The 23,620-nt window shown below is 44.3% G+C and overlaps 1 protein-coding gene and 1 long non-coding RNA gene across 9 annotated transcripts; one reads left to right on the top strand and one right to left on the bottom strand.

Annotated features, from left to right (window-relative positions):
• Window positions 1–317: 317 nt before the first annotated feature.
• Window positions 318–19,341, bottom strand: nisch (nischarin). 8 transcript variants are annotated; one of them, XM_072715578.1, is made up of 21 exons: window positions 19,055–19,339; window positions 17,894–17,977; window positions 17,285–17,467; window positions 16,470–16,518; window positions 15,858–16,021; window positions 15,044–15,139; window positions 14,864–14,959; window positions 14,275–14,427; window positions 13,623–13,691; window positions 12,950–13,135; window positions 11,415–11,543; window positions 11,220–11,333; window positions 9,392–9,512; window positions 7,772–7,887; window positions 7,562–7,620; window positions 6,092–7,342; window positions 4,686–4,887; window positions 3,116–3,266; window positions 2,631–2,759; window positions 2,379–2,540; window positions 318–1,656 (listed from the first exon to the last, which is right to left on the bottom strand). In XM_072715578.1, exons 1-21 carry the CDS (start codon window positions 19,139–19,141, stop codon window positions 1,028–1,030), a joined length of 4,230 nt encoding a protein of 1,409 aa, XP_072571679.1. In that variant the 5' UTR covers window positions 19,142–19,339; the 3' UTR covers window positions 318–1,027. The 8 variants fall into 8 exon arrangements, 6 of the variants coding, with proteins under 6 accessions (XP_072571679.1, XP_072571680.1, XP_072571676.1 ...); XM_072715579.1 differs by having other exon boundaries at window positions 4,686–4,872; window positions 19,055–19,338; XM_072715575.1 differs by having other exon boundaries at window positions 2,379–2,759; window positions 19,055–19,340.
• LOC140592300 (uncharacterized) lies at window positions 4,632–7,823 on the top strand. Its single transcript, XR_011992668.1, has 2 exons — window positions 4,632–4,769; window positions 6,017–7,823. It is a non-coding gene; the product is annotated as an uncharacterized lncRNA (long non-coding RNA).
• Window positions 19,342–23,620: the final 4,279 nt, after the last annotated feature.

Here is a 23,620-nt window from a genome sequence, read left to right as displayed (position 1 = left end):
TCAGGAGCTGGATCTTAAGCAGACAGGAAATGGCCGAGTGATGAGGTTGTAGCTGACCGTACGGAGGTCCTGTATCTGCCAGATGGAAAAAAAAAAAAAGAAAAAGCTTCCTGTCTTTGTTTTTCTTCGCTCGAGTTATTCAGCAAAATACAAAAAAAAAGGACAAGAGCAGTTACAGTGCAGCCAGTTTTCCAAAACTGCAGAGTGCCCTCATTGTTTCCGTTTATCTGTGTGCATGTGAATGGCGAAGGCAGAGACAGGCACAGAAAGTCAATGAACAGGGCCGAGAGCAAACAAGACACCACATCACAAGTGAGGAGGGGATGCAATGCATGTCTTTATTTTGTGTTTCATAGATACTCATCTCTGTTTATTAGACTTTAAATGCCAATAATAATAATTATTGTTTTTTAAAAAAAGCATGTTTAAATCCCAATCAATGCACTGAGCCAAAAACGCTGTATTCGAAAACATTGACCTGGAAGGTGTTAACATGCGATTATTATGTAAACATAGGAAGTGAGTCTTTCAGTTTCACCTCGACATCCTCTTCCATTTTAAATGCACACACTCGTCAGTAAAACACACACCTTTCAGTCACTACGCCTCCTAACCTTTAACATACATTTGTCTTTTCTTAAAAAAAATTTAAAAGGTTGAAGAGGTCAACCTTTCATCATAAACTCTGATAAACCTAATACTTAGAATAAAATACAGTTTCTTTTAATAGAAAGTCTAGATTACATGGACAAACATGCTTTTTTTTCAATAATTTACATATTGCAGATTGTACATAGCAGCGACATAACACAGGTTTGAAGCAGCAAAGGGGACAAGCTAATCAAGAAGACCAAAAAATTATAATTATAATAATAATTAAAAAACAATAAATATCTAACTCTTGTGGACTCAACTTCCCAGAATGCTTTGTGAGGAGACAGTACAAAAAAAATCATAAATAAGAATGAGGGTTAGTGAAAAATCTTTGGGGATATTTTCCCTTTTTATGGAATGTGAACCTCCTCTCTCAGCCGGTCAACTCGAGCGGCAGCTCCCTGCTGCACAGCGCCTCCCACTGGCGGGCCAGAAGCGAGATTAACCGCTCACGGCTGTCAGTGCCGGGCACGAACACGCACCACTGCACCTCGTTCTCGTCCACGCCGGGGTACTGCGACCGCCTGGCGGCGCCAGCCTCCTCCTCGGCGAAGTGGTCCATGGTGAGGTGGCAGAGAAGATCCGGACCGGGGACGTCGTCGAACACCAGTGTCAGTGCCTGAGGGTATGGCTGGTACCCCATCAGCACCCGGTCCAGGTCCCGGATGCGCCGCGCATCTGTCAGCTGGTACTTGTCCCGCTGTGGTGGTTCCTTGGCGAACTCGGGGAGCGGGTAGCTAACGTAGTCTTCGTCCAGGAGGAAGACGTCGGTGCTGGTGAGGACAAGCGTCTTGGCCTGCAGGTGCGGAGGCCCCTCAGAGGCTGGGCCGGGCCCGTTCACCTGGAATGCCAGCACGTACAGCAGGATGTTGAAGGCCAGCGAGTGTCCAGGGGCCCCCTTCCTGCCTGCCACGATGAAGGTGAGGTCCCCAATCTCCTCTTCGCTGGGATACACGAACTTCACTTTACTCGAGTGCACCAGCTCATAATTCTCCATTTTGCCTACCAAAAAACATCCGTTTGTTTGTTAATTAGGGCAGCAGAAAGAAAATAACAGCATATTAACAAATTAGACTTTCACCAAAATCTCCATGGGTCCTGCACGAAAAAAGTACTGCAAGTAAATAGATCTCAGTCCCCCCCCCCCCCACAAGTCCACATTTTTGGTTCAGCCCAAGACCTACATTCCCGAGCCTGGTAATCAAGGGCTTTATAATCAGCCGACAAGTAAAATCAAGAGGTGTAGGTGGGGGGAACAGCACAGCCTATCTGCGGGGGCCTGAGGGCTGTTCTAGCAGGTGTGTGATGAAAAGTCATCTGTCTTCATTTCTTCAGTACAGGGCTGCAGTGAGTCTGGAGGTTATTCTAAGACACATGGGGTGTGAGGCAGGGGAAATACTGGATGGGATGCCAGCCAATCACAGGGCCCACAGACACATACTGAGGATAATTTAGAGTCACCCAAAAATGTTTTGGGACGGTGGGAGGAAACCCGTACAACACCGCCAAACTCCACACGAGCAGAGCTGGAGATAAGTTTCGGACTCAACCTTAGAGGCATGAGACGAATATGCTACCTACTGAGACATCCAGTTAAAAACACTTTAGTTAAAATATCTAGCTGTAGTAACTGAGGAAATGTAAAACTTCTAAAAGATGCACAAGAATTTTTTTAAACGGAGTACCTGATATGCAGCTGGGTCACACACACCACACTCCCATACCTGTGTTCTTCTTGCCAAACTGGGTGTAGAAGTCCAGCTCGGAGGGTTCAGGCGAGGGCACCTTCTCCAGCAAGGAGAGCACGGTCATGAGCTGCTGCAGGAAGCGGTGCGTGCTGTAGCCATCCCTCGTCAGGCAGGAGACGATGTGGTCGGCTGACGGCCCTGCCGACATGACACGACACAAGATGGGGGCCCTCGGCGTCCGCACGACACTCAGAGCCCAGAACGTTCTGTGGCGGGGACACCACTCACCGACCACCCGGAAGTATTGGTCGAAGAGGCCCACGTTGACACTCTGCAGGTCCTTCAGCTTCATGGACAGGCAGTAGGAGATGATGAAGCCGCTTTCCTTGTCCTCTGGGGGGCGCCAGTTCCATAACGCTACGCAGGGGACACCAACATTGCACACATAGGTGTTGTTTCGGAACATCCTGCTAGCTCGCATCACATCCACTGTCCCGTAACCAGGGGTGGGTTTGTGGTTGCCCTGTTCAAAAAGTCACTGCTTGCATGTAATGTTAACGTTAGCAAATCAATAGAGTCAGAAGATCGCAGCTAGCTAGCCGTTTCAGCATCTAAATAAGGAATTTATTTAATATTTAATGTAATGACTATTTGTGGCCAACAGGGGGCCCCAAACCTCAAGGGCTCCATGCGAATGCATGGTGTGAATGGTGGTAAACACTGCCGCCACCTGTATTGCACAGCGGCCTTGCAGCCGTCCATGCGGCCCTCACCTGCCTCGTTGCTGAGCACGGCTGCGCTGTCGTCCAGGATGAAGTAGACGGCCTTGGTGGAGAGCAGGATGCAGGCCGTCGTCTCCACGTCGGGGATCTTGTAGAACAGCACGGACGACCACAGGATGTGCTTCAGCTCCTCGTTCTCTACCTGCGCGTTTCGTAATGGAACACACAGATCAAAGGCGATCACACGACAGCAAATTAGCAGCCTAATTAACCTAATTTGAGGACCCATCCATCCATCCATTCATCTGCAGATCTGTCTGCTTAACCAGCGTAAGGCTGCAGGGGGCCTGGAACCTATCCCAAGCAGCACAGGGTAAAAGACAAGGGACACCATGGATGGCAAGCCAGTCCAGCACAGGTCACACACAGGTCACACACAGGTCACACACAGGCACCACAATCATGGAGTCTGGGCAATTCAGAGACACCAGTTAGCCTAACAGCATGTCTTTGGACTGTAAGGCCATTTTTCCATGGCACCAAGTACTGCACTTTAGGTACTTTGAGAAAGTACTTCAAGGTGTTGGTTTTTCACCGTAAAAACTGGTACCGGCGCCAAATGACATCACAGTACGGGGCGGAGTATTTTGTACTGAAATCGAAAAATGGCTGTAGTATATTATAGGGCTGGACGATGTGCGATATTAATACCAACATGTTATGCATATGCAGTTCTTACATTGCTAATCAGCTATATTAAAATAAGGCTTTTTCTTACTTTCAATTCTGTATGGACATTATAGCGCAGGGGGTTACATTTTCGCTAAAATTTTTCATAGGAAAAAGAAAATTAGCAAGCTTTGCCATTTTAATTATTATTCCTGCTTCTTAGATTCTTATAATTTTAAAAATAAGTTTACCTCCACTGCTTTTGCATGAGCGCTGCATGCATTCCCTGAAACAATCAATCATTTTCATCCTTGCCATTTAAATCACTAAAAGACAGGTTTGTGAGAAATTTATAAGTTTATATATATGTTTTATCAGTGCCCCAATATTTATTACAACAAAATCACATCACTAGTATATAAAACAAACACTTTTAAAATTTCTTGTCACGCCATCCTGATCTTCTTGTTGTATCTGTTCTTCTGTCCAGATCGCATTTTATTTATTTTTTTTACTTTGGTTATCGTAGTTTTCTGAGGTTTGCAGCTGTTTTCAAGGTGGCATTCGTATTGTATTTCAGCGGCTATTTGCATAACCAAAGAAAGTCCCACCCCAAAAGTACAGAAATACCAAAGAAGTACCCCAGCTGGTTTGGCACTTTCGGTACTGAAACTTTCGGTACTGGTACTCGTCCGGAAGTCAATGGAAAAGCGAGAGTACTGAAAGTACCGCACCAAAGGTACCGTACTTGGTGTGGTGGAAAAGCACCCTAAAAGGACACTGGTACAACAAGGAGAACATGCAAACTGCACACACACAGTGGGATTTGATCCTCTAACCCACTGAGCCTCTGTGCTGCCCCAATAACCATCAGTACCAGCTGTGGATAGGCTGATCACTGATTTTGTTATTTGTTCATGAGACAGAGCTGAACGTCACTGATGGACCACACCTCAGCCACACTGGTGTAGAAGAACTCGAGCAGCTGCTCCCCCCGCAGGCCAGCCAGGAAGCAGAGGGCCGGGGAGAGGACCAGGTGAGACGGGCACCGGTTCTCCTCGGAGAGCTTCTGGATGAGGGAGCCGTCAGGGTACAGCAGGGACAGGGTTAGCCGGGGCCTCTGCACACCTGGGGGGACGCTGACAAGGGGACAGCTGGTGACATCGGAACATTTAGTTAACCACAGTGGTACCTTTACTAATACAATAATTTCACAGAGCTTAGCCTAGTCAGGCAGATTTCATTTCATAAGACTATAGACCATGGCTTTCTGGAATGTACTGGAATGTTCTAGCACAACGAGGAGACAAAGAGATAGATACACTTACATAACCAATGTATTGTAGCACTGGGGGGGTTCTTTTTTGTTAGCGGGGGGAACTTTTTCATTAGCGGATTAACATTTTTGTGCTCCCATACTCCCGTAACATTTTTTTCCACAGTTAAAGTAAATAAAGTTTAACAGTCAAAGACTTTTGTAAATCCTAACATCACACATATTTGCTCCGATCTGTTGAGGGCATACTGATGGCTGACTACATGTAAACACAAAACATGATTGGGTTGATAACCCTGGTTGTTTTCCAGGTTCTGATTGACAGAGCTGTAGACCAGTAAATAGCCGAGACCCTCATTCCTAGTTCCGGGTAAACAGTGCCATGTTTGTAGTACACAAGTGGCTTCATTAAGGGTAAAATGTCAGCATGAGCCAGTGGCGGAATAGGACTCCTCTGACAAAAACTGTTATATCTCACAAACAGAATATCATTGAAAGAAAATGTATTGCAGAGACCTTACACAATCCAGTGACCCTCAGTTGGGTAAGTCCTAAACACCCAGGTAATCACTGCAGCCCTGTAGAACTAAATTGCTAAAGATGTTAAAATTTCAGCTCTCTAGGTATGTTTTTAAGGGTTTCAGAGCCCAAAACCAAACTGAAGCTAAATTCATATAATAAAAGTTAATTATCATTAGCTTTCACAAAATTATTTTTTTGTGGTTTATCAGCTTATTGATTTAGTATTATCGAATTAAACTTCAGAGTTAGTGGATTAGTGGTTATTAAAATTAACATTTCAGTTAGCATGCCCACCATTAATTTTATATAGCATGTGTGCAGTAAAGTTTGTCGACCATGGAAAAAGGTGGGGGAGGGGGGCGGGGCTTGCAGTAAAGATGATAGACTTTTGGGGGGGCACTGATGATGTGGGTTGTGAAAAAGAAGTGGATTGGAAATGTACAGTAAATTTATTAAATTAATCAACCTCTCCCCTAAAACCCCAGCGCTCTGCGACCCAGAGGAATACTGCCTGGGGGTCAGGAAGCCCTGTTCTAGAATGTTCCTCAGTGTTCTGGTACCTGTTCACTGGCACTCTCTTGGTCCACGTGGAGGGAGCCTGCTGACCGGCACCAGTCCTGTGGCAGGACGCCGCTTGCAGGAAGGCGACAGTCTTGATGTCCCTCAAGCTGGCACGAAGCTGTCCAAACTGCCGCAGGAAGACGAACTTGTCGTGGGGCAGGAGGAAGACGGCGGTGACGGGCTCCGGGCCCACCATGAGCTCCAGCGCGTGGCTGTCCTGGGAGCCGCAGCAGCTCTGCTGGGGGTGCAGGAGCACGGAGGCCAGCGGGAGGCGAATCAGCCTCATGGAGGAGCGTGGGGGGCAGGCGGTAATGGGGCCCTTGGCAAGGGAGAGGAAATCTACCTTGAGAATGCAGAGGTGACGGGGGGTGAGGAAGAGAATGAGAGGCATGGAGCCCGAGGGGCCGTCCGCATCTGGGGGCCACGCATCTGACAGAATGTCTGAATATGGGGGGCTGAGGAACCAAGAGGAGTCGGGTGCCTCCGCTGCAGGGGGCGTGAGGTGAGCGAGGAAGGCCCCTTTGACTGTACAGTCCTTCTCCTCATACTCCCATGAGTTCAGGAGCTGCCGAATGAGGCTCTGCTGTGTGACAGCGCCCCCTGGTGGCTCGGAGGGACAACTTGATGCCAGTGCAGAAAGCAGAGAATGCATGTCCCTCAGACTGTGGGCGTCGGATAAGAGGTAGAGGACTCCATCATTGCCCCGTATTCTCAGCGACAGGCACACCTCCGGTACTTCGAAGCGGAGCTCCTCGATGTCAGTGCAGGGCGCGAGCAGCTCCACCACCAGGCCGGCCACCAGGTCCGGAATGTTCCAGGGCTGCTCACGGTACCGAGCCCGGAGCACTACCAGCCAGGGGTCCGCCAAGACGACGCAGGCCATCAGCTGCCTGTCTCTCTGGCCGACCCGGATGCCGTGAGCCCAGATCACCTTGTTGATGCGGATGGCTTCCTGCGCCGGTTCCTCAGACACGCTGGGGCCCCCGAGCCCATCCTCGTGCCGGCCCAGGCCCACCTCGAAATAGCCGTCCCCAGAGAAGGAGCCCACGGGCTCCGCCTCTTCCCCACTCCTCTCACTCCTCTCCAGGGGCTCCTTCCCCCCCAGCTCCTGTGCCGCCTTCACCACGAGGGATGACAACTCCACCGTGAACTCCAGGTTGTCGGCGGCGTAGGAGACGAGGCAGAAGGGGAGCACCAGCGCGCTGGCCCCGCCCACCCAGCCGGCCCGGTCCTCCGCACAGCGGCAGCAGCTGGGCGTAAAGACAACACAGAGGGGCGCCGGTGCTCCAGTTAACGGCCTGGGCACAAACACAACCCCTCCCCCCCCGGCCACATTCACAGAGACGCCACTGCACAGAATGGGGGCTCCAAGGGATGGGGGCTCTACACACACAATGTCAAGTAAAATCAAATAAGTGTCGATTATTCAAAAACATACACACACAGCACAGGGTGACTGGCAGTCATACCTAATCTGCTGATCACTGACAATTTCAACTGAAAAGCAGGAAGGAAGTGGGCGTGTAATCTGAAAGGAAATGGCAATATGTGAAAGAATATCATGTGACATATGTTCACAGCCATATTCATAGAAAATTATTTACGATATAAAATCAAGTACACAGAGATCATTTACTTGATTATCACATTGTTAAGTCAGCGAATTTAAATTACAATACCTGTAGTGTTTCCTCACAAGAAGAGTTTTCTATAAATTTGCATTGCTGGGTATTTGATGAATCCACAGGAGTCAGTATTTGATTGGTAACTACCATTTCTTCTTTAAAAATTAATTCTGGAAAGATAACGGGACTCGTTTAAGCAGAACACCCTGACTTTAGGCGTAAACCAAAGTTTGCAATGAAGTTTGGGAGTATTTCAGGGAAACGGAGTAAATGAGGAGCACATGATACCAGCAGATCATTCAGTGCAAAAGTCCACCCCATAGATATCCATAAAAAACCAAACAGGTAAGATCTCTTTAGAAGCCTTCTTGCAATTTTTGCTTCATACTGCTTCGACTGGCCAAAACAGCAAAACAAAGCTATTTTAACTGACACTTGCATTTTGGCCAGAGGTAATAATGGTAACACTGATAAGAATAATGTGAAATATTCCAGTAATAATCTTATAATATAAATAATGTTAACTATATAATTAGATGTATGCGAACATGCTTGTTTTTCCACTAAAAAGTGTATACAGGCAGCTAAAGAAAATATTTTGCTTAAAAGGAAAGTGATTGTAAGGTTTTAAAAATAGGAAACCTAAAGAAAATGCAACACACAGGCAAACAGAGAGAGAAGATTAGCAACACATGCTAGAGCCTCCGGCCAGACGAGTGACCAGTAAAGGTCATGTGACCTGCATGAAATGCAGACGAATGGAAACTGCCGTTTCGCCTTGAAACATGTCTCTCCTGCCCAGTGTTCAAAGGAGGTTGGCCAATGATTTTTGCCACCACAGACACTGATAATTTGTTCCCTATTTAAGTAGCTTCCAGCTTATCATGGCTACAGGGATGTTCTATGGCAGAGGAAAATGAGGCATATCTACACTGACAGCTGATCTGCTCCATGAGTACGAGGCAGGAGAGAGAGGGAGACACCTTTAAGCGGATCAATGCTGCACAGTGAGGAAGGTCACAAAAAGAGTGGAAAAGACAAAGTAGCCAGGACTAGAAGTTTATTTTTTTTTTTACTTGGTAGATGCTTTTATTTAAAGAAAAACCATTTTTGATAGAGCAGAATCAGACAGTCCCATAAGGAATGGGGGTGAGAGGCTTTTTAAGGTGAGATCACTCTGTCAGCTCTGGGATTCAAACCCACACCCTTCAAAGCATGTGCACAGCGTCCTAACCCTCTGAGCCATGCACCATCCCCCAAAGAAAGGCCTGCTTTCTGAGACTTTAACCACTACACCTCCTAACTTAGCCTAGCGCAGGGGTGGGCAATCTTATCCGCAAAGGGCCGGTGTGTATGCGGGTTTTTGGGATAACCTGTAGGTCAGCTGTTCAAACCCAGGTGTGAGGACTCTTCAGCCAATCAGTCCTCTAATTAGTAATCTAATTAGGGAGTTGCAGCAAAAACCCGCACACACACCGGCCCTTTGCGGATAAGATTGCCCACCCCTGGCCTAGTGGCTGTAAAATATTATTAGAGTAAGAGGAGGTGAAGGCCCGCGGGGTGGAGGGGGTGGTGACTATGCAGCATTGGTCGGCATGGAAACGCCTGGTCTGGCACGTGTGGAGTGGGCCCCGCCCAGCAACCCGCCCGGCGGCCAGATACATACATGATTACCTTGGCTGGAGCTGGCCGGGGGGGGCCGAGGGGGAGAGGGGGGCGGGGCAGCAAGAAAGGACGAGGAGGAGGTGGAAGACGAAGGGGATCCACCCGCGGAGAGTCTGGAGTCCTCACTGATCTAGCAGAGAAAGTGCAAGAGCAGTCTTCAAGGACGCCGTGTGACTGGGGCCATGATGGGGGTGGGGAGGATTGTGGGGGCAGGTCTGCTAAAAAACGCCAACTGTCAGGCCTATGAGCCCCCTTTCAAGAAAAACCGAGTGACTTTCAGAAAGAGCACTGTAGCCAGAGCTGACCATAGCTACACTATTCCAAAGGGATTTACAGATACTAATATAAATTTCTCTCAACCATAATGGAAACAGAATAAAAAATAAGATTTGGCCAATAAGATTTCAAATATGCCTGAATTTTTATTATTATTAATAGATCTGGTGAGAAAAAAAGAAACAGAGGACTAGAGTAGAACTAAAGCAGAAAAGTGGGACCTTTAGCCTCTTTTATCTCACGGAGGGGAGACAGCAGCAGAGTTTGAGGTCACTAGCGACTGGAAACAACAAGCAAAGCAGCATGGCTGACCCAACAAATGAGGATGTGGAAACAGGTTCGAGGCCAGAGCTCAGGGAAGCAAAACACCAGCAAGACTGCTAGCCGTCAGAATGCTACACTGGCTTTCAGAGAAACAAGCCAAAGAGAGTCTAATCAGGCTTCCAAAGCCTCAAACACCAGGAACACTGCGAGGTTAAAGCCTTGCCGGACCGTACCATATGAAATAACAAACGGGGGGGAGGTCACCTCAACGTGAAAAATCGGGGGGAGGGGGGCAGCTGCATGGTATCCCCCCCTCAAAGATCCTCTTTCGAGTGAAACTATCTTAGGACAGCATGTCCCTGTATCTCTATCAATATAAAGTTACGAGTCAGTGAATCCCCCCCCACATTCCTTAAGGCCAAACCACTTACCCTTTCAAACTGGGAACTGGAAACTCATCTTTTTAAATGTTTCATTGTTTTTGCATGTGCATGCGTCAAACAGTACTTCTGCCTAAGTGTCAATGTATTGCTAATGTATGCTAGTGGTTTTATCGAAAGCTGTATAATTCATGCAGCTATTCATTTTACTGTTGTAAAAAACCTTCTAAAAGAGACTCTCCTGGGACTAAAACCTGCCTGAAGCTCGTTATAACTACCACAGGAATAATAATAATAATAAATAATAATAATAATAATAATTATAATAATAATAATTGCCAGTGGCATCGACAACTGGTTTGTGAAGAACTTAAGCTGTAAAACTACTTGTTAGCAAAGGTCCCAAAGAACAATAACTAACAAGTTTTTGGTTTAGTTCCCAGTGAAAATGCAACTGAGTGCTCTGAGGTCAGGGGGTGACATCATGATCCAGTCCTTAAGATCACTTTCCAGGACAGGTCGAGACAGGCCATACCAACTCAGAAACGTGAGGAATGTCTGCCAACCTGCCAATGGATCGTTCCAAAAATGGCATCCATTTAGCTTACACTACCATTAAGTGCCTCATAACCGACGAGCTGAAATGTTTGTGAGAAAGTAACAGCTCTATACCTCTAAAAATTATCAAATTATACCAAAGAATAAATTACTAATTAAAACACACAAATGACCACTAAAAATGACAATTCTATAAAAAAGCCTCACCATTTGTCTGTTATGCAGATATAATAATCTTAGACTAACTTGAGCTCTTTTTATTTAAAGCTCCCTTTCAGCTGTAACTTTTGTCCTGCTATTCTGACAGACATTTCAGCGCGAGCTGCCGCTCTTGTCCGGCCAGTCAGCAGGGGGTGTACCTTCTTCTCACTGCTGGCCATGCGGTCTTTGGCTTCTTTGGCTTTCTGAATGGCCTTCAGCACCTCCACTGTGTCCAGCTCCTTCTCCGTGGTGATGGTGCTGTCCAGGCACACCTACAATGGGCACCGGTGAGCTTGGTCACCCTCAGCATCGGCGCCGGGGTCACCGGCGTGCCGCGGATACAAAACGCCTACCTCAGAAGCCCTGTCCCAGAACTGGGCCAGAACCTTGGTCCTGTAGTCCGGGATGATGCACATGGGATTTCCAGTGAGGCTGAGCTTCTCCAGGCACGGCAAAGTCCCGATATTTTTGATTTCCTCGAGCTGCGAAGCAGCAATGAGATTTCCGTGTGAATTTGGGGCGAAAACGTTCCGAAAGTCGTCAGCAAGCTTTCAAGTTACCGTGACAATAACAGTAATAACAGGAATACCCAAACAGCTACAATCATAACAGATTTACATGCCTCTAAAGAGGGGTTATTGAAGCTTAGATTTGGTAGGTCGGGTAGATGAGCTGGTAAGTGTTTAGTGGGGCGAGACCCTACAATGTTCTGGAATTGGGGATAAACCATGTAATATAGTTCCTGAAACTTACACTCATGGTAAGAGCATGTACAGCTGGGGCAAAGAATTTTGGCATCTCTGCAGTTTTTTCAGTCAAGACATTAACTCTCCCTCAAAAATATTGACATTGCTTCAGTGGTAACATTGGCATTTTTTTTTATTTGCATTAGAAATAGAGATGCACCAATACGATATTTGAACAACTATGACCGATACACATCTGATACTTACTTACTTTTCAGTAGTCTATGAAAAGCCCCTATTTCTTGGTAAATCAATTTCTGCAATCAATTGCACAACAGGTCATTCCCATTTTAAATATGTTTTTTGCGCTAATGCTGCCACTCAGTCTATTTGCCACTCAGTGGGTGTGAGCGCAGTGACTTTCGCCTGCTGTGATATCATGCACATACCTTTTGCAGTACGAGGAGAGTACATCGGAGAAGAAGGTTACGATCTGGAAGTACTTTACGCAACAACTCGTAGCAGAGGGATTTTCAGTCTTTTTTAAGAGGTGGAAGTAGCATATAGCGGAAAATCCCGCAAAATAAATTGCACGTAATTGTGAAACAACACGGGTAATATGAAAAAGGCAATGGATGCTTTGGGAGTCATTAGCTTAGGCTGTTTTGCACACTCGCCACAGCTTGTGATACGCGAGGGGCTGCTATCACATTGGGGTGTAAGTGATGCTGTTGCCAGTGAGAGAAAAATTGTGGGGCATTTTAACCTTCGTCCTGTGTTAGCTCTGCATAAAATGAATGGCACCTTCTATAAGTTGTGAGAAAAAAACAGGTGATCCTGCTTGTATTTTTGTTTATTTTGGTTAAAGAACTGGAAAACAGCTAATAGTCACTAAACACAAATATTTCCTGCAAAAATATTATTAGGTATATGCTTAGTATATATGAACATGAACAATGGTCGTTTCTTTGAAGTGATTTTGGTCAAACTCTGATCTGAGCTAAGCTCGAGTCTAGCTGGTCACTGGGACAACAGAGCCTTGGTATTATGTGTTTTTAAAAATAAAGCAAATATAGACCGAAATAAACCCAGTCTCTGGGTGAATTCCTGCCCAACAGAGTAAACGTGGTATGCTGTGGTTACACACACCGGCCTTCACCTCACAATCCCTGCTTAGTGCACACAGCCCAGCAAAACCGTACCTGTGCTAATTTGTTGCTGCTTAAATCCAAGTTCACGAGGGAATAAAGCTTATTGAGGCCAGACAGACTGTCCAGCTGGTTTCCTGCCAAGTTCAGCGTCTTGATGTTTCCCAGTTTGGTATGCACACCCTCCAGTACAGTGAGCTTATTATAGGACAGGTCCAGGTGAATGAGATTATATAAATGCTGCAGGGAGAGGAAGACCCAGACTGATTAGTGTGAGCACTTCAACATAATTATTCAGGGCTTTGTGAGTTTAAACACATTTAAAATCAGGGACTTCCCTCCTGATGATTCCAACAATAAAATACAAACAAGGTCTTGGTTTGTTTCAGCTGACCATAGAGAATGTGGTTATAAAAGATCAAGGGGATATTAAAGCAGGTAGAATTATAAATGATTTAAAAATTGCTCTCCTAACAGAGGAATCCCTAACAAATACTACTAACAAAAGCAATAATTAACAACTATTCACTATGTAAAATTACAATTCGTCTCACTCATCCATTTCATTAAACAGTGAACAAAAGTGCCTGTATTACAATGTTTTCAGCAATTTTTTGTGGGTTTTTTCTGGAGTAACATTTTTGGTATTTGTTGCACACTTGGTTGACATACTGCACACTGAATGGACGACGAGAGGTAAATGAAACTTAAGAGACCATTTTCTTACCTGGAGGTTTTCCACCATCGTCAGCTCATTATAACTTAGATCTAAGAATTCCACTTTTGGTATTAATTTCTGTAAATGGCAGAGAGTGGAACATCTTTAAACTTTAAACGCTGACAATAAACAGCAAGTAATAAAATGATTAAAGAGGGTGGGGTATGTTATTAGGAGAGTACTTGTTATGTTTCCCAAAATACCGGGTATGTGTGAATCCAAAGAAAAGCGGGTGGGGCGAGGCTCTGTGGGTGAGGACATGTCTGTCATCAGAAGGTCAATGGTTCAAATCCCGTGACTGGAAGCGATGACGCCACTGGGCCCTTATTGAGGGGCTTAACCCCTAAGGTCCAGGTGCTGCGTCTCAATTTTACGTCACTTTGGATAAAATGTATGTAATTTAAATTAAATTAAACTGTATTAAATTAAATAAGTGATTTATATGTGTAAAATACAAATGTAATGCCAAAGGGGACTGACCCCTAACCATAAAATCACAGGCATTGTGAGGAAACCATGAAGATGTGGTTGCCCTATAAGACCATTGACATAAAATATAACACCCATCCATTGAAAGTCCAAATGAATGAACAATGCCATTTGTGTCTCAGAGGAATCAGCGCAACAAGCCCTGCGCTGCCAAAATGGACCCCTCACTCACCACTGAGTCGTCTATACACTGCAAACTATTGCGACTCATATCCAGGGTGGTCAGCGACTTCCAGGTTGGGATGACGGCAGTAACCGGACAGTCTGAGGCCACACCCTCTGCCTCCCATTGGGCAAACTCGGAGGCCTCGGGAACCAGGATATCCTGTAGGTGTGACAGGTGTGCGTTTGTGCCTGCACAGCCCAAACCCAATGGGGGGCCCCACTCAGTGCTTAAAGTGGGCCGGTTCTCCCCGGTACGCAGTTCCAGCAGCTCCTTGTTTTTCTCTAAATTTCAAGCACTGAGCCCACTGGTATCATACAAGTGACATTTTAGCAAAAATTAGCTACCAGTCTCATCCAGTGGCACCTCAACAATGGTAAAACACATTCACACCCCTCCTAAACCTTGTTTAAGCGAGTCAAGCAACACATAACAATCTTGCTTTAGAAATGCAAAACACTAAATTAAATAAGGATGTGGCTTGAGACCAAAAGCAAACAGTCATCCCCACAGGGCTGAACTCGCCACTCATACAGAAACGCTCCTCGCCCATTTACACCAGACTTCCTCATGTTGCTGAAATCCAAAATGGCCGTACCTTCATGGAGGCCGCCGAGTGGTGCACGCTCATGGTCACCAGTGCTGGCCTTAACAGCGGCAGGCCCTTGATCTGCCTGGACTCGCACTGATTGATCTGCAATGGCAATAGCGACAACGACGATGGGAAAGCGGTGCCTTCGACTGCTGCCTAATAATGAACCGGAGAAAGAGGTGGCACCTCAATCTGTAGAAGGGACTTGAAGACTGACAGGTCAAAGAGGAGGAGGTGCTCCTGGATGTTGCTGGAGCCCACTACCCCTCTGCTGCCGGGTATCTGCCAGCAGAAACAGGACATGCTCAGTGCAGACGACACCACTAACCTACCATAAATATCCTTTTATTAAAAGCTCAAACCAGGGGTTTCCAGCCTGGGGTTTACAGAACTGATGCGTCTGCTTATTCAATATTCAAGCCCCCTGCTCCTGTCCTTAGCTCATTAGGGTTACTAACGTGAGGGACAGTGTGTGCCTCAATGGGTTTGGATGCTGTGTCTGCGATTGGAAGGTCGCCAGTTCAAAATCCCAGGGTGGGCAGAGTGATGTCACAGTTGGGCCCTTAACCCCCAATTGCTCCAGGGACTGGCTGACCATGGTTTCTCAAGGGTGTCGCTTTTGATAAAAGCGTCCGTTAAATAAATGTAAATATTATTCTTTATAATAATAATAATAATAATAATAATAATAATAATATCAGTCCCATATATGAAGCACTTTTAGCTGCATCTCATGTATGAAAAATGCTATAGAATTATTAGGTATGTGATCTGGCATTAGAGGTAGGGGGGGTTCCTGTTTTCATTTGGGGGTCCCTAGTTTAATAAAGTAGGGTTTCCTAATCCGGTTCTCAGAGACCCACAGACAGTCTGGGAGCAGGGAGCAAAAATGTAGACAGTCTGGTAGGGAGCAAAAACAAGGACCTACTCTGGGTCCCTGAGGACCAGATTGGGAAGGATGGAAAGCCCAGTTTTACACTGAGCAAGAATGTAGCTTCACCTTCAGATATTTCAGTCGACAGGTGAAGTCTAGTATGTGCCCAAGGTCAGCCCTGGCATCGCCGTTGGCGCACGTGGGCTTGGCAAGTCGCAGCTGCTGGGTGACAGCGTAGAGCTGTAGGGGGCGCAGTAGAAACACCTCGCCTGCCAACAGGAGCTGTTCACCTGGAGGAGAACAGGGACACTGCAGCTTCTGGATGGTCCTTACCGGGCAAACCGGAGAATTCATTCTGAATCGGCCCTTACAAATAATAATAATAATAATATTTAAAAATTATTATTATTATTATTAAAATAATCCCATGCTGGTTAAGTACAGCGTCTTGAAACCAGAAGGTCATGGGCACAAGGCCCAGCATTACTGAAACAGCACCTTAAAGGAAGGCATCAATTCTGAGACTTAAAACAGCAACTCGGCATTACAAAAGCAGCACTTCAATCGCTGTGCCACCTAACGACGACATTTAAAAACTGACTGGACCCCACAAGGGCTCACGGTGAAAGAAAAGACAAACGTTGCCTTTCAGTCAATTACTGGCTGCTAAAAAGCAGAGACGGAAAGCCAACTCACATCAAGCTGAAATGAAATATCAGGAAGCCCTCCCAGACATACCTCTGTTATAGAGCTCCTCAGCCAATGCAGCTGTGATGCCGTTTATTTCCTGAAAAGAGGGTGCAAAGCAGAACATCTGAACATTCAAAACATGCTGCATAAATTAATTACTACTCCCCCCCCCCTCTCTACCGCTTTATGCGGATTTCTGAATTTACATATTTGCTGTGGTCTTAAGCTTCCTCAGTCATGCAAATAAACTTCCTGGACATAATGAAAGATTCCCAGAGGCCACAGAAAGATACCCTCCAGTAAAAGCAATAACGGCAGTTAAACGAAACACAAGGCAGAATGTAGAAGAGCAGATGGTGTCCACTTCTGGGCAGTGGGATCCCCAGGCTGACTATGCACCTTGTATGGTAGAACTCAAGGCAATAATGGAAAGCATAGGACATTCCATGTTTATTGCTCTTCACTGCTATCACATGCATGTTTGGCTGAGCACCAGCCAGCAGGAATCTATCTGTCATGTGGAGATTGTCTGATTGAAGTAGCCATTGTGTGATGATGACTGGACAGAAGCTCAAGCAGCCAATATGGATTACTTTATAATATGATATCTATGTTCTTATTTTATTAATGGAGACTGCACTAGTACACAACCAAAAGAAATCAGCTAGTTGTACTACGATACATATTACTAAATAGAAGATGTCTATATTTTTAAGGATTGATAGACTTTGTCGTTCTTGAACATTATGGTAAATATAGTCAACAACTTACAACACGGATTACTGGGGACACTGTCAGTTTAAAAATACCCACTGAAGCGGATGCGATCATAAGGCAAGAATCGGAAAAAAAAACACACTTACATATAAGTGGAAATGCAGAAAACAAGATAAGACTTTGGGCGCCGCCACAGGGAATTTCACTAGCAGGGTCTCAAGGTAGATTTCCAGATCCTTCTGTCTTTTTTCAACCAAGCTTCTGGAATTTTTGCCAATCATTTTCTTCGGCGGTAGCAAGTTTTTGTCGATTTTCTTTTCTGCTGTCAGCTAGGGAGGAGAAAAAAAGGTGCAGAATAAAGTTCAATCAACAAGTACGCTGCCTACAACAACCTCATAATTCATTTTTTTAAAACAGTGTGAAGTGAGGCTATACCTAAGATACACAATTATAGGCTTGGAAATGCTTTTTATCTGACACCTAAAACACGAGGTGACTTGGAATTAAAATAACTGCATCGAGTCTGAGCAAAGAATCACCATGGCAAGCAACTCCCACCTCCCAGAGTTGGTATGACCCTTTGGCGATATATTATTACCAAAGTGGAGTAAAGAATAAACCATTAGCAAAAAATGAGCAAAGAGGGAGAAAAAAAAAACCCATACCGGTATGATACTAATTTACATTTTTTTTTTTTTTTTTAAATAAAGTCAATATCTAAGACACATAGTCTAAAGCGTGTATTGACAAACCACCTTTTCATGTAGGTCATGAAAATCACTGTAACGATGTTTTATAGTCCACTGATGACAGCCCGCCATAACCTCAATGATGTACACCTGGAAAAAAAACAGGCAGCATCTCTATTTGATTATGAACAGAGCAAATTTCCAGAAAAATGGACTTTAGACAAACAGAAACAGTATCCAGTTTGGAACACATCTTAACATATCATTAAGCACAGAGATCTGGTGACTTCCCATGGTAATCATTTATAATTTGCTGATACAGCGGACAAAGGTGACTGTTAAATTTTAAGTAAGTACAGAAAGTGGCACGGAGATAATGCTGTCATGTCTTAGAGCTGTTCTATTCTACATAAATCATATTCTCCTACAGACACAACTCACATAAAAACAACAACAGATAAACAATACAGTGAAGTTCTTAAGATAGTTTCAAATCTAACTCCCATTTAAAAAAAGGTAAAATACCGTAATAATATGTCTAAAATAATAGAAGACTCTTTAAAGAAATATTTACATGCCAAGACTTTTAACAGGAAATGGTACTCAAGCAATACTTTTGGATGGATGGATGGATGCATGGATCAATAGGTGAGCGATAATATGAAGCAGTGGTATAAATAAAATAACCTTTATCAACTACCCTAGGGAAAAGGGGAAAGAGTGCATGAGTGACGTGAACCAGATCTGCTGAACAAAGCGATCTGAAATGCCTACATTGAAATACCCATTGCACTGCAATATTTCCATTTAAATTCATATTTGGACTTTTAAACTGCACGATATGTAGCTGCACAGCTCACGTCAACACCTCCCTCAAACTGTGTACAGGCTACATTTCACATATTCTTATGTGCAAAATTTGGAGCCTACGTTGATCATCAGTTACGTGACTGCATCTAAAATACATACGAAAAAATATACCGCACGGCTAATCCCCTTACAATGTGTACTGTTACGTGCATAAGGCTAGCAGTAAAACTGTCAGTCTCCCTGCGCCGGAAAATGCCGGCAGTGCATAAATAAGCCTTTCTCGGACTGGTAAACTGCCACTAACCCTAACCCGATTAAACGGACACATTTTACTAAATAAACCACAGATGTGTTATATATAAGCAGTAAGACCTGCTAAAAAGGCGCTGAATCGTATGCACCGGGTTAAGGACGTACGGTATAGTTGTCCACCAGCTCCGAGCCCACAATGCTGACCTTCCTCCGCTCGACGGGCTCGTCGTGGAAGGCGGCTGCGTCCATCATCGCCCAATGTGCAGAAAGTTAAAGTGCGGGCAACGCGGGGAATTTCTTGGATGACATGTCTTCTGTATTCGTTACAGTGGTGGGAGAGAAGATTACGGCCTTCCCAGTTCCATCTTTGTTGTGCTGAAGGATGATTCAATCCTAGAAACTTTATTCGCAGCGTCTGCAGCGGGACACGCACTTAGCGACCCGTCGCCTCGCGTCACTCGCACCTTCGGCCCACTTAAGGCATGAAGGCGCGTGTCAGACAGCCTGTGCATACTTAGCACCTGCAGATTATACATTTTTTTTAGAATCTACAACCTTAAGCGTGTGTGCAATTCAAGTGGCGTCGTGAGAAATATCCAATAGAAAATTAAAGGATAAAAATGAAAAATGTCATATGTTGAGAAATGGCATTGTTAAAGGCAGAACGTAAGGACTCTGAATGCGACATACATCATAGCAAAATACTAAAATAACCCAATTACTTAAATGCCCGGGGCGTTCTGTGGAATACGTATCCAATACCTTAAGTAAAAATAGATTTGAATTATTATTTAGATGTGCATAGACAATAGTGAAGTTCGGGCACGTTTGTTAACATACTTATAAAAAACTCTAAAAACCAGTTTTTAAGATCTTTATGCCATTCTAATCATTCATCCTGTGTTAAGGTAGACCTACAAGTATATGGTACTTAATTTCGTTGCTCGATCTCTTTTAGGTAGATATCGGTCAAACGCGAGAATTAAGGTGGTAATTAAAACTAGCTTCCACGCCCGTTTTTTAACAACTACGAGTTACACGTTTCGATACGATTACCAGACACTACAGTTTAAGGCGATTAATAACTGTAGCACCCTAAGTACCCGGAAGTAAAAAGCTTTTAACACTTTGGTGCTTATTTACAAAAACTATATTAATTTATTAATGAGATATAGGCCTATCGATATTGTCAGACACAGGCGACAGAAACGTACTACTCTGGGAAACAGTTATGATGTAAATATGTATTTTAATTGGGCCAAAATAAATCTAGCAATAAATTAGCATTGCAAATATGCTACATGTAATGAAACATTTATGCGGACGCTAACAAAATGAAAGGACAAAAATAAAAAAGAAAGATACTAATTATGCGCGATGACAAATCACACTTTTTGGAATAATTTGACAGATTTTTTGTTAAAAGCAGGTTATGAAAATAATGACATAACTTCACATATTGATAACTCTGCTATGTTTTAACAGACACGTGACCCTGGATAACACGGATATTGTACTTGGACGATATTTATTCATTTATTTATATATATATATATATATTTTACTAAACATTTAACGTAACAGCCTTTTCGATTATCATAATTACTTATTTTTTTCTTGTCATCGTTATCCTCACTGAGATTTGTTTTAGGTCATGGTTTGTTGGTTTGTTTGTTAATGGAGTTGTTTAAATGTAGGCCTATACAGGAACATCTGAACAGTCAAATTACTTCTTGATTTGGAAAAAATAACTTTATAGAAATACATTTCTACTTGCGAATTGAAAACACGATTGAAAATGCAACTTTTAAGGTTATTTTTTTATGTAGGTTGTTTTTTTTTCTGCCGTAAAACACCTGCGGTCAGATCAAATGCAGAAAATGTTACACAATTCTCAAAATAAAATTTACTTTACACCATGCTGGAACCATGTTCGGCCAATCAGCTGTGTAAGTGGAAATTTGTTTGACCTATAAAGCACAACTTTGCTCTACATCGTCCTTTGTCCAAGCTTGGCATCTTGCAGTACACTGTACACTGAATCTGCCAGTCAGCCTTATTCTCCCCTTTTACTTCACGATATAATTTATTCCTTAATGAAATTTTAAAAATACCGTCGTAGTGTATGATGATCTCAGCTTGCCGTTTCTGTTTTTATGGCAAAAAGTAATTGAGAAGCACACACTGATATGTATACGTGTTAACAAGTTACACATTTTAACTATTTGTGGTTGCACTACTTTTTTTTAGCAAAACAGGTTGCACAAAGATTTTTTAAAAACCATACCACAGGAACACTATGGTGAACAATATTGCCTATTGTTTTGATGATATTTGGTTTGATTAATAATTGAAACGTTTGATAGGGGCATTTTGAAAAGCATTTGACACATTACACATGATTCTGATATCAGTTATGCTTATTAAAGTGTATTCTTTAATTTGCTTACAAAGAAAAGCATCGGTTTTCACCTAACCCATATGCTGCAGGCGACTGACTCACAACAAAAATATGGCCTTACCCTACGTAACTAGCTCGGTTTGGCTGCTACTGTACGTGATTATGCCCAGTTGTACTTGCACGAAAACAATCATTTCGTATTTAGGAACATGTACAGGCTTATACAGAGCTTTTAATGTTGAAAACAACCATTTTATTCCACACATACATGTTCCGTCGATTTGCGCGTAACAGACGGATACTATAATTTTTTTGTTGTTTGGAAAAGTAATACACTTACGCTAGGAAACATGATTCTTGTTATTCAGATAGGTACTTGCACTACCTAGTACAGCAATTTACACAGGGAATCGCACGGGTTACGCACAAAAGTCAGAGCATGCTACGTGAGATTAACGTGAAGGCTCTTCGGAAGGACCAAAAAAATAACAGATCGAGCCACTACAGAAATGGGAGGACACAAATTTATATTTAATTAAGTCAATCTATAACCTCTGAACAATGTGACATTAGTGTACTCCATATGTAATATAAAATAAAACTGAGTATTTTACTTAACAATTTAAGCGGATATAATGGTATTTACATTTAGTAATTTGTTCATCAGAATACTTGACACCCCTATGCGTCCGACTCAGATGAACCTGCCCATTCTATATATATTGGAGTACAGCTTGGGGAAAATTATTGGTAACTGACAGAAATAAGTGAGCTCGAGCTAGTCTTTATAATTGTAAATGAAGCTTAGTATATGGTACATATCACCCTTGTTTTGCCTTTGATTCTCGGCTTAATATTCTGTGACTTAAGTTGTTACTAAAAAATCGGAAAAACAGCCGAGGAAAGAAAAAGGGGTGTGATTTGCGCCTTAGCCAGCCGCCGAGCGGGGGTCAAGCTGCCTGTGCTGCAGGAGGCGCACCACCAGGCTATGTACTACAAAAAGCCCGTGGTGAAGAAAAAAGCGCAGCGGATCGTCAAAAGGTAGGCTAGTCCTGCCGCGGGGTGGTCGTGTGGTCAGCCACGACGGGCCCAGACCCTGTCAGCAGAGAGGGAGAAGCTCTTTGTTTGGCCCCCCAGCACCAGCTGTCAGCAGCCGGGCAGATTATGTGAATGAGCGCAGGAGGCAGCAGGACAGCTCGAGCCTGGCAGTTGATGCCACTCGTGGACGAAATGTGCGGCAGGGGCTTCATGTGTCATTGGCGAGGCGACGACGGCAAACCCCTGGAGGACTGCAAGGCCGGGGACGCGAAGCGCAACTGGCACAAGTGCACAAGGAAAGCGCAGAGGTGGGGGAAGAAGTGCAGACCTGGGCATCACCTGCCCTACGGACGGCGGAACCGGCCGGGACCGCGACTGTCACTGCGTCCCGTAAACAACCAAGGCAATAGGGCGCCGGGGATGAGAGCCCCGAGGAACACCAACCAGTTCCTCATGCATGAGAAGTACCAGATGATGCATATGCGATCGGACTCTGTGGGCACGGACAGCGGCTCGGACTGCGAGATGGACATCGCGGACATGGACTCGTACCTCGGCATGCTAGAAAACGCCCGCGGCGGCCTCATGGACGGTCCTGATCCGTTTCCAGCGCCTGCCAGGTTTTGTCCGCGACGGCTGGCCAAAAGCCAGCATTTCCAGTTGAGTTTAACCGAGATCCATCAAGAAGAGAGCATGCAATACTTCCCTTCCGAAGACGATGTCATGCAAAGTGAAGATTTCATGGAGAAAGATTTTATTGACTTTTGTGACAGGGTAACGTGTGTAGCACCCTATGCTGTGTAAAATAACGCGCACCATCAGTCAGTATGCCTTTAAACAGTGGTCTACGTATCTTCTTTTTTTTTTACTTGGAACTTTACACGAACGAACTGTAAAATTTGATATGTAAATTATTCTTCGGCGATTGCCAGCTTTTTGTTTTCAGTATTGAAAAGAAAAGGGTGGGTTGAGTAGGAGGAGAGTCAAACAGCCAATCATACACGATGTTTGCATTAAAGGCGATCGTCTGCCTGTCATTGTAAATACGTTAATCTCCCCATAAAATAAACGCTGTATAAACTGGTGAACAGTCTCGAATGGTCTTTCTTTTGGCTGCGCTGTGGTTTGTAAACGCGTCCTGTAATTTTATACCCATAAATCGGTGACTACAGGAAGTCGTTAAGTTGAACTAATGAGTGTGGGACTTGTGTTGAAGATTGTAATGTAAATTTTGCACAAAGAGACGTAATATTGCGCATATTTTCATTATTTACATTCCGGAGTTTTTCATA

This window comes from Paramormyrops kingsleyae, chromosome 8 (assembly GCF_048594095.1).
Source record: "Paramormyrops kingsleyae isolate MSU_618 chromosome 8, PKINGS_0.4, whole genome shotgun sequence".
NCBI classification, from domain to species: Eukaryota; Metazoa; Chordata; class Actinopteri; order Osteoglossiformes; family Mormyridae; genus Paramormyrops; species Paramormyrops kingsleyae.
This window is presented reverse-complemented; position numbering and strand designations above follow the sequence as displayed.

Excerpts from the sequence above, each read along its gene's own strand:
- nisch (XM_072715575.1), bottom strand. The coding sequence starts at position 19,141 with ATGATGGACGCAGCCGCCTTCCACGACGAGCCCGTCGAGCGGAGGAAG. Across the intron at positions 11,544-12,949 it reads GCAGCAACAAATTAGCACAG|CTCGAGGAAATCAAAAATAT; the intron begins GTACGGTTTTGC and ends GCTGCTTCGCAG. Across the intron at positions 4,888-6,091 it reads AAGAGAGTGCCAGTGAACAG|CTGTCCCCTTGTCAGCGTCC; the intron begins GTACCAGAACAC and ends CGATGTCACCAG.